Here is a 10,667-nt window from a genome sequence, read left to right as displayed (position 1 = left end):
ATGGTATGACACCATTGCCATTTACATCTTTTGATATGTACAGGAAAGTACAAAGTTACTGCCTCACCATATATTTCGTTAGGTCATTAGCGAAAAATGTACAACCTGCTCGAGTGTCGGTGACAAATATATTTCTTTGGCATATACTGATATTCCGACACTAAAATATCGCCGGGTAAAAACTTTTGCCCTATGGCATCTACCAGTCAAACACAATTATTTTTCCAATCAAATTTGGCCCGTGACATCCCAATTTTCAGACCCATCTCAAATCAAACAAAAAAAAAAAAAAAACACAAGTCCACGCCTCATTTCTCCCTCCCTCCCTCCTTTTCAGTTATGAAGGTTCTAGTAACCGGCGCATCAGGTTACTTAGGCGGTAAACTCTGCCACACATTACTAACCCAAGGGCATTCAGTTCGAGCACTAGTACGTAAAAGCAGTAACCTGGACAGCCTACTCCCAGTTCCCGAAGAAAAAAAAGGATCACTAGATCTAGCATACGGCGACATAAATGATTACCACTCTCTCTTATTAGCCTGCACCGATTGCCAAGTCATCTTCCACGTGGCAGCTATAGTTGAACCTTGGTTACCTGACCCTTCCATAATTTTCACCGTAAATGTAGGCGGGTTGGAAAATGTTATAAAAGCAGCCAAACAAACAAACTCAGTTCAAAAGATTATTTACACCTCCTCTTTTTTCGCAATTGGAAGTACTGATGGTGGACACGTTGCAGATGAAACACAAATGCATGGGGGCAAGTTTTTCTGTACGGAGTACGAGAAGTCCAAGGTTATAACTGATAAACTTGCGATACAAGCATCAAAAGATGGATTGCCACTTGTCATTGTTTACCCTGGTGTTATTTATGGACCTGGAAAAGTTACCACTGGAAATATTGTTGCCAAAATGGTTAGTTTTCTTTTTGTTTTTTAACTTGTTCATTCAGTATATAATAATGATATGGTTTTGTTTTGTTAGTTGATTGAGAGGTTTAACGGGAGGTTACCCGGATATGTTGGATATGGGAGTGATAAGTTTTCGTTTAGTCATGTGGAAGATGTGGTAGATGGACATATTGCAGCTATGAATAAAGGTAGAGTTGGTGAACGGTATTTGTTAACAGGGGAAAATGCGTCGTTTAATCATGTTTTTGATGCTGCTTCTATTATTACTGGGACGAGAAAGCCATTTTTTCACATTCCGTTAAGGGTTGTTGAGGCTATTGGATGGGTGGCAGTTCTGTTTGCTCGACTTACAGGAACACTTCCCACTATTAGCCCTCCGGTAAGTTTTGTACATATGGAATCTAGTTTTTTTGCTTGTGGACTGCTTTTGTAGTTAGTGAATCAATAGCATATATATATTAGCCCGAGTAATATATTTAGCGGCCTATGGTGGTTTCAGTTACATCCACTTTTGTGCTAGTGGTTAGATTAATTATAAGGTGACACTGTACTGGACCAGAGCAAGTCAATCTTGTATTGAGATTTTATGTATGTGTAAGGTGTTTAATTAGCGCTTTCTGTATATATCTTGTGGAGTGACTACAAAAGATTTGTGAGTACCATTTGAAAGTGAATGATCAGAACTAGCTTAAGATTGTATCAATCTATACCTATACATGGTCAGTTTTGGCGTGTAGGTATATGTCGTCCGACTTTGATTTTTACACTAAGCAAATGATATAGAACAGAAACAGAGAGGACAAAAAGGTCATATGGTTCCTTCACCATGGGCGTTCCATCTACTGTGCTTTGTGGGAGATACAGCCTGCACCACTGCAGAAGTGGAGCCAATTAACAGTAAAATTAGTTTCTTCTAAGTTTCCCTCCTTTGATATCTGATTTGTGCTGTTAAAACCATTATTGTAGTGAGATTATGTTGACATTTATGTTAAATCTGGAGCATGTTTTCATCTATTCTCAATAGCACATCATTTTTATGTGAGGTTCTAGATATTTGTGAGATGTTCAATTGGCACTCTGCAATTCTTGTGGAGTGACCAAAGTATAGTTGGTTGACAATCGTCATCACCGTACTCGCCTGTTTCATCTTGCGGCTTTTAGTTCTTTTTATGTGCAAAAAATTCCTTATAAACTTACCTGTCTTATTTTGTTACTTCAAGTGAATGTTCCTTATTATATGTTGGTTGCAGAGTGTAAATGTTATGAAACATCAGTGGGCATATTCATGTGAGAAGGCCAAAGTCGAGCTTGGCTATAAACCTAGAAGCTTGAGTGAAGGTCTTGGGGAGGTACTTCCATGGTTGAAGAGCATAGGCTTGATAAAATACTAAGAAGGCTCATCTACTTTGTGTGGTGCAGCATCTGTGCTGTTACCCTGATTTTAATAGGTAAGCCGACACTTTACCTTTTGAATGCATCTTTCATGATTTTCTTTTTCTTGTTTCTAATTTTGCGGTGCTTGTGACAATTTTGGAAGCCAGAAAAGGTGATATCTTTATGACCCCGTCCCCCTGGAGTGAACACAATTTTGAATAGACCAGTCATAGGTACATTATTTTGATCCTAAAACCATATAAACGTGAGCCGGATTGACTACTTTAAGAGAATATGCCTTTTCACCCCCTCCCCAACCTCTTTTCTATGTTTAAATTATATCCGAGATTGTGGCAGATTAGCACATTGATAGTTTTTTCAAGAATGAACACAGGAGCATCCTGAAATAGAACAGTCTGTACTAATTTCCCGTTTGAAGGACATGCGACTTCTGGATCTCCCTCCCTTCTTTTCTTGTCATTTTGTCAAAATCACATCCGAGATTTTGGAAAATTTTAATAAGTTGTGTTAGAATACTAAAAAAAATAAGAGTTAAAAGACAGCATCATTATTGATTTTTTTCCATCGTGTTTCATTCTATTGCATGACCATGAAGCTAGACATGAACATGAACCATGACACATTAGAATAAGCATTTTCTCTTGTAATTTCAATAGAACTGTGTGGAACAATGTTGCTTGATGTGAGAGTGAATATGCATGACAATCAACCGTAGTGGAGAGTCTTAGGGATTTTTCAAACCTTGCAGAATTTTAGGCTAAGAGATTTCATTTCTCCTTGTCTGTTTATCATGTACTCAGCATCTTCTCTAGAATCTACATTTTGAGGTAATAAATGACACCTTTCACCTTTTATTTTATTTTTTATTTAGTTATCGTTTCATCTTTTATGGAGCCAGTTTTGGAATATAATGTATTGATTACTCCGGTGAAAGTAGTAGTCTAGGACAGCTGTTTACAATGACAAAGGCTATTAAGTCGTGTAAAACCTACTTTGAGTCATATGAAGTTGATAGTTTGCTCAACAAGACTTGATGATATGCCTTGGTTCATTACAATATTTAGTATCCCAGTATCCCACAGATAGGACTTTGCGACTGTAATTGATAACGTCAGAACAATGATTTTGAGCTAGCACACTAAATTCCTCTTATATGCAGGGAGGCCTACTTTACCAAGTATTTTCTATGATTCCTATTTCAAGATATTCCTTATACCTCCTAAAGTTTGTCTGCATCTTTTGGTGCTGGTTCTGGTGTACTCTGAAACAAGGCTTCTAGAAAGGAATGGAATTTTTCATTAGAAGATTCATAGACCTACCCAAAGCAAGATATAATCTGATGATAGTATTTGCCTATTTGGGAGAAAAAATTTATCATAGATCCCCTCATTGAGAATAGAGTTATTCTCAGTGTCTCTTTTAGCTGATTAATGTCTGCTAGATATATGAAGACAATGATGTTTCTGCAAATTTAAAATCCGTATAACTATTCCTTTACGAGTTTCATGATTGTGAGATCAAGCTGGTTTGGAGCTGGATTTAGAAAGCCATTCTTATGAATACCAAAATCTTTTTGTTGTGTTTAGAACTTTAGATACATTCTCCTATTATCTTCACAAGGGCTATCATCACCACTCACCAGGGACATTTGTCCAATTTGCCTTGATCATTACGAACTTATCTTATAGGCTGTTAATAGAAGCTTGTTTGCTCTTCTTGACTGTTACAGAACTGAATACTGGACTGGAGACCTTAATAGAATAGATATTACGCTTAATGATTGCAAAAGGTCTATTGCATGGTTAATTATATTTGGCTTTATCTGAAACATTTGTAATACGTTGTTGCTTACAATGTTCATCCTTATAAGACTTGTAGTGTTCCTCTTGGTGCAGGTTGCGATAATGGTTCTGCAAACAATGTTGAAGAAGTTGAAGTTAAGAAAGTGAGGAAACGGGTTCAGACTTCAGAGTGCCCTCTCTTTAGGCAGTAAAGCAGTGGTCTGTTATATATCCGCTTATTTGCTGAAAGTTATGTCCACTTACTGGAGAGATTGCAGACTTTTAAGTACTGGAGAACTGTAGTGTCATTTGTTGGGATGTCAAAGTATTTGAGCATGTGTAACAAACATGTTAACCCTGAAATTCTCTTCCTAGTCAAATCAGGTAGCATTTTAACAATCTTTAACTTTATCCATTGAAAAACTCTCTTCCTTGTAACTTTGTCAGTTTGTTTTTTACTTGTCTATTTACTAGTCTATCAGCCAAAATATGCAAATGTACACAAACTTGGAAATGTAGATTTTCCTGCAACACAGTGCCAACTACAATAGAGAGGTAGTTTTGGGTAGGTAGGTTTGGAAAATTACAGTAGGGTTAACCTGATATGTGATATGTAGCCCAATTTCAAACATGTCCAGAAAAAGAAAAAGAAAAATAATCAAGTTCATTTGCTGGGGGTGATTAGGTTTTAAATTTAGTACCCGACATAATCATCCCAATCAACTTTACGAGTCCATTTATAAGCATCAGCCTCTGTTGTTTCCTACCCATTGGAGCTTCTGCATTTTGCTCGCATGCTGGTGCTTCATTTTTTTCAGAAGAGTTGCTGTCTGCCTCGTCTGATGTTTCCAATCATTCTTAACTTACATTTGGACACAACACATTGATCTAATTTTGGCACTCCTTTTGTCTTTCAACCAGTTGGTAAATAATAAATTGTTACATATTTCTAATGGTGGCTCAAATGGTAGAGCATTGTGATGCAACTCAAAGGTGCGGGGGATTGATACCTCACATCCCCATTTCAAATAAATGTTTTACTTTTTCCAATTGTAGCACGCCTAAGTTCCTAAATGGTCCAAGACCAGCTAACATACCTAGAACTATATAGTTACAAACGTTTCCACCGTTGTTATATTTCGATTTTGGACACAACACGTTTACTGGTTTTTAGCTATCATTTTATCTTGTGGCGCGAAATTAGGCATGAACATTTTAAGAATATATTTCAAAATAAAATTGAAATTGCACATAGTAAATAGTAAATTATTATCGTGTTATAATATTAGATTGGGGATGTAGCTCAAATGGTAGAGCATTGTGAAGCACTCAAACACTCAAAGGTACGAGGATCGACACCTCACATCTATGAAAATTCATATATGGGCTAAGACCACCTAACTACCTAATACTTTTCTAGGTTTTTTGCATTTTAGGAATACAAATATAATTCATAGTTTTAGTCTGTATAAAAGATTGTTTTGTTACCATTTAGTTATTTTATTTTATTTTATTTTCAACTTATAGTATGCTAAAAGTTCATATATGGTTTAAAACGAGGCACCTACAGCTAACTTATTAAGGGCATCTCCAATGGGGGTATAAAATTACACCTCCACATAGGCTCCACGTAGGTGCTTTTAGGATTTTACAACTCTAATTGCATACTATTGTATAACCTATAAATATCCACACTCTATACTCCCCAATGGAGAATTGTAAACAAAATTGGATTTTAAACTCGGATGTCACTTAAAGTGACGTTTTTCTTTAATTTAAAGTGGAACGCCACTTTAAGTGACATGACGTCCGAGTTCAAAAAATTACAAATTATAACTTTAGAACTAAAAAGGGACGTGCCTTCAAGTGACGTATGAATTATTTTTTGTTCGGACGTTGGTTAAAATGTTGCCCGAGCTATTTATCAACTGATAGCGAGATGGGAAATTCCCCACCTCTTCTATCAACTAATAGTCTATTACCTACGGTATACCACCTCCATTGGAAAGAGTTTTTTGACACTTGGAGTGTAAACTTTACACTCTATATGGTTTACACCCTCCATTGGAAATGCCCTAACACCAGGCACTTTGATGTCATAAATAATAAATTATTCTCTAATCAATATAACAAGGGAGGGAAGTTTTATTGCTCTGTCTAACTTTCCTATTTTCATCTTCTTCCTCTCACTCACACAAGCTTCTGCTTAATTCCACATTTGATCTCCATCACGTCATGATTCAATTAAAAGGACCAAAACCAATGCATGCATATCAGGGTAAAGTTTCTCTCAAACTTTCTTATCATTCCCAATTCACAGTTAGAAATTAATAATCACGATTAAATAAGTTCTACGTTATGACCCTCTCTCTCCTTCTCTGTCTTTCTTTTTTCCATCTTCCCCAAGAATCTAGTTATGAAAGAAGATCAAGTCATGAAATTCAACACAATCTCATAATTTTCTCGACTCTATCGACTTATTGTTCAGGTATGGTTCATCTTTTTTATAAGTCATCAGAAATTTGAATTCATATTTTTAGTTTTTTATCTATTACCATTTTCTTCAATAATTAAAAGCATTGAAGGTTTAAAGTTTAGTGATTGTGAACATGATACAAAGATGAATAATGAATATAAACTTTGGATGAGTTTTTTGTATGGTTTTTGAAATGTCACGTCCCAAACTTAACCAGTTGCTTGAGATAGACAAATTCAATGAAGTACGTTTTAAAATTTGTCTGTATGTTTAGACTGCCAACCCAGGCTACAAAATTAGGCTTTTCCCCCACAAAATATTAGCCATGTACTATTCTTATTCCTTCTCTTTACTCTTTGACTTTTTGTGTTTTCCCATTCTAATGATTCTGCTATTGTAACGCCCGTATTTAAAATAAGTAATTTTCTATTTATTAATTAATTAAATTATCTCTATTAGTAAAATACACCATAATTAACCTGGCTTTTTAAAATAGACCAGCCTTTTTTCTACCACCTAATACCCCTGATTAAATAAAAAAAAATCTTATTCAATGTCTTAAAAAAGGACTATTTCGTCATTTATTTTTTGATTTCTATTTATACCCTTCAATCACAACACACATGCATTTAGTTTTTTATGTAAATTGAGGGTAAAACCCAAATCCACGCCTATATTGATATGTATATGCAGTGTTATCTTCCCATTAATACCCACTTAAATACCATTAATACCCACTTAACTACCATTAATCTTGAAGTTCTTCAACTTCCCCTCTTTTCTTACGGTTGGGTTTCTTCGTTTCACATTTTTGGAGAACGAGGGGAAGAAGATGTTCAAGATGCTAAGATGTTTTAACAAATGGGAAGAAGAGTGGTTGCCATAAACCATGTTCGAAACCCGGTACCCCTCGACCCCTGAATTTTCAAGATATATATACGCATTATATGTTTTGTATAGTCGGGTTGGGTCTTTGATTCCTTTTTCTTATCTCTAGATCATTTCTTCTAGAAGTTCAGAGGCAATTACAAAGGCACAGCCGTTTCTCTCTGGTAAAATTATGCTAATATTACAAAATGCTAATATTTTTATGCCTTTTTTCCTTCCATATTATATTTCCAATCTAACTACTGGGTTCTGGATACAGCAATGTGTGAACGGCTTTACATTTTGGAGGGTGGAGTTGGTGTGGGAAGGTGTGTAGCATAAAGTTGAGAAGGATCAGAATGCTCAGCTGAAAAATCAAGTTGCTCATCTTTTGCAATTGGATCAAGATCAGAAAATTCAGAAACAACAACGAGACACGACAATTCAGTCTTTGCAGGTATTACTTAATTCTCATTTTTCCTGGCGTCTGCTAACTTAGTTGGTCAAATCATATGGAGTGGTTGCCATAAACCATGTTCTGAAACCCAGTGGTACCCTGACCCCTCAATTTTCCGTATATATATACGCACATATGTTTTTATTCAGTGATAAATGATACGTTTTCAAGTTCGATTTCCAATGTTTGTATTTTCTTAGTATCCTTCCAATCTCCTCTGTCTTAGTTGTAGTATTTATCAAGTAGTTTCTAACAGTGGATGATGCTACCATGTTAGTTAGGTTGATGTTATTATTTACCTGTGTAACACAACTGGTTAGGTTCAATTGTTTTCAGTGACCACTTCAAGGAAGAACTGAAGAAGCACGAGTTCTTACAACTTTAAACCTTTTTTTTGTAAAGAACTTGCCTGCCTCTGCTGTTTATACCTGATTGCCTCCCTCAACAATGTCCAAATGACTTTTAACACCCACCCCTCCCCAAAGGAGCAAATCTGAGAGCTCCATGATCTCGTGCTCTCAAGCTTGAATAATTCAATAAGTACATGGGGCGTTTCACACCACTTACAAACCGGGATATAAACAAAGAGAGGCCATGAAGTGATTTAACAAAGCAACCCGAGAAGCTTAGGTATTTGCAACTTGTGTCGGCATCCCGGGGTGGTTGTGTTCCCCTTCATATGTAACGATAAGCATCATTTGGTTCATCCAAGCACCTCTCAACATGCTTCCTTGTCGGGCAACCTCTCATGTCACTGCATTTGTAGTATCCTCTGCACAAGTTTAATCAATCCTTTTCGTGCACTTCAACAACTCGAACTAATTTGACATCAACGGATAACCGAAAAATAGATAAGAAAAAAAATCTCTAAAATACAAGATCACGGTCAACGAGATAAGATTTTTGGAGAATGGTAATAAGTTTCTCAAATGGTAATTAGAAGAAAGTCAAGAAACTGAACCCTATTTGCATGGACATCACTACCGCTCAGAGTGTTGGATTTCACATCTCTGAGCATTATATGGTAATAATTAGGCCCCAAAACATTCTCAATCAACTTAGAAATCCCTGCATTTTCATGAATACAAAAGAAATCCTATGATATAAGAAGTATAGAGAATTACACTCATAAACGTAGAATTTGAGAATAAATATATCAATGAAAACTTCCGTAAGTCGAAGAAAATTCTTTGTAGTATAGGAAGATCGAGATTCGACAAGTGTACCACCATTATGCCAAGAACTCACTCTCAATTCAACTCCCTGTCCCCTCCTAAACTAGCTTGAGATTTCTTTGCCAAAACCTTACAAAAATTTTCAGCTTAAGCTAAGTGTGGGCACAAAAAGAGTATTATACTAAGCATAGAAGAGCTTTCGATGCAAAGAAGTCAAGAACCCTTTTCTTCGTTTCACATTTTTGGAGAACAGGGAAGAAGATGTTCAAGATATGGAGATGTTTTAACAAATGGGAAGAAGAGTGGTTGCCATAAACCATGTTCTCAAAACCCGATGGTACCACGACCCCTCAATTTTCAAGATATATATATCGCACATATGTTTTGTATAGTCGTTGGGTCTTTGATTCCTTTTTCTTATCTCTAGATCATTTCTTCGGAAGTTCGTGAGGCAATTACAAAGGCACGTACCGTTTCCCTCTCGTAAAAATTATGCTAATATTACAAAATGCTAATATTTTTATGCCTTTTTTCCTTCCATATTATATTTCCAATCTAACTACTGGGTTCTGGATACAGCAATGTGTGAACGGCTTTACATTTTGGAGGGTGGAGTTGGTGTGGGAAGGTGTGTAGCATAAAGTTGAGAAGGATCAGAATGCTCAGCTGAAAAATCAAGTTGCTCATCTTTTGCAATTGGATCAAGATCAGAAAATTCAAAAACAACAACGAGACACCTACAATTCAAATTTGCGGTATTACTTAATTCTCATTTTTCCTGGCGTCTGCTAACTTAGTTGGTCAAATCATATGGAGTGGTTGCCATAAACCATGTTCTGAAACCCAGTGGTACCCTGACCCCTCAATTTTCAGTATATATATACGCACATATGTTTTTATTCAGTGATAAATGATACGTTTTCAAGTTCGATTTCCAATGTTTGTATTATTCTTAGTATCCTTCCAATCTCCTCTGTCTTAGTTGTAGTATTTATCAAGTAGTTTCTAACAGTGGATGATGCTACCATGTTAGTTAAGTTGATGTTATTATTTACCTATGTAACACAACTGGTTAGGTTCAATTGTTTTCAGTGATTCAACACTCCATTCCTTAAGTGATAGTGTCGAACCCATTACCTAAGGACTTGAAGAGACCTCCACCAATTTGATTTTAGGGGTTCTGATTTAACTTCTTTATACTGTATGTGATAATGGGTAGATGTTCTGTAAATTTGTTATGTTTTTTTCATTCTAGATGGTATAATTATTTCGCTTTCTCGGCTCTTTTGACTTTGATGTTTATAATAGACTATATGGTTTGTTTATTAAAGTTGTATGGTTCGATATGCTTAAGTCCTAGCCGATGTTCTATATCACCATTTAAGCGTCCTCTTGATATCATTTATGTTATGTTCATTGGATGGGCTCGGTAAAAAATGTTCTCTTCTACAACTCTAAACTCATCCTCTATGGTTATCCAACCATGTATGTGGGTTGCAAAGTTCGTTAGGCATTGATTCTAATCCGATTGATTCTATTGTCGTCATGCTGTTAGTTTTTGGACGTTGTGTGATTTGCTAAATGGAAATTGACCTTTTGCAATAG

At 36.0% G+C, this 10,667-nt stretch overlaps 1 protein-coding gene and 1 long non-coding RNA gene across 3 annotated transcripts; both read left to right on the top strand.

The window, feature by feature from the left end:
* The first annotated feature begins 230 nt into the window (after nucleotides 1–230).
* FLDH (NAD(P)-binding Rossmann-fold superfamily protein) lies at nucleotides 231–4,525 on the top strand. 2 transcript variants are annotated; one of them, XM_086563887.1, is made up of 4 exons: nucleotides 231–915; nucleotides 985–1,290; nucleotides 2,162–2,359; nucleotides 4,202–4,525. In XM_086563887.1, the coding sequence occupies exons 1-3, from the start codon at nucleotides 340–342 to the stop codon at nucleotides 2,300–2,302; spliced, it is 1,023 nt and encodes a 340-aa protein (XP_086420013.1). In that variant the 5' UTR covers nucleotides 231–339; the 3' UTR covers nucleotides 2,303–2,359; nucleotides 4,202–4,525. The 2 variants fall into 2 exon arrangements, with proteins under 2 accessions (XP_086420013.1, XP_086420014.1); XM_086563888.1 differs by lacking the exon at nucleotides 4,202–4,525 and adding an exon at nucleotides 4,036–4,090 and having other exon boundaries at nucleotides 254–915.
* A 3,012-nt stretch (nucleotides 4,526–7,537) lies between these two features.
* LOC147492290 (uncharacterized) lies at nucleotides 7,538–9,394 on the top strand. Its single transcript, XR_015200068.1, has 3 exons — nucleotides 7,538–7,615; nucleotides 7,711–7,887; nucleotides 9,316–9,394. It is a non-coding gene; the product is annotated as an uncharacterized LOC147492290 (long non-coding RNA).
* The last annotated feature ends 1,273 nt before the right edge of the window (nucleotides 9,395–10,667 follow it).

This window comes from Coptis chinensis, chromosome 6 (assembly GCF_015680905.1).
Source record: "Coptis chinensis isolate HL-2020 chromosome 6, ASM1568090v1, whole genome shotgun sequence".
NCBI classification, from domain to species: Eukaryota; Viridiplantae; Streptophyta; class Magnoliopsida; order Ranunculales; family Ranunculaceae; genus Coptis; species Coptis chinensis.
Note: the sequence above shows the minus strand (reverse complement) of the source record. Positions and strands in the feature narration are given on the sequence as shown.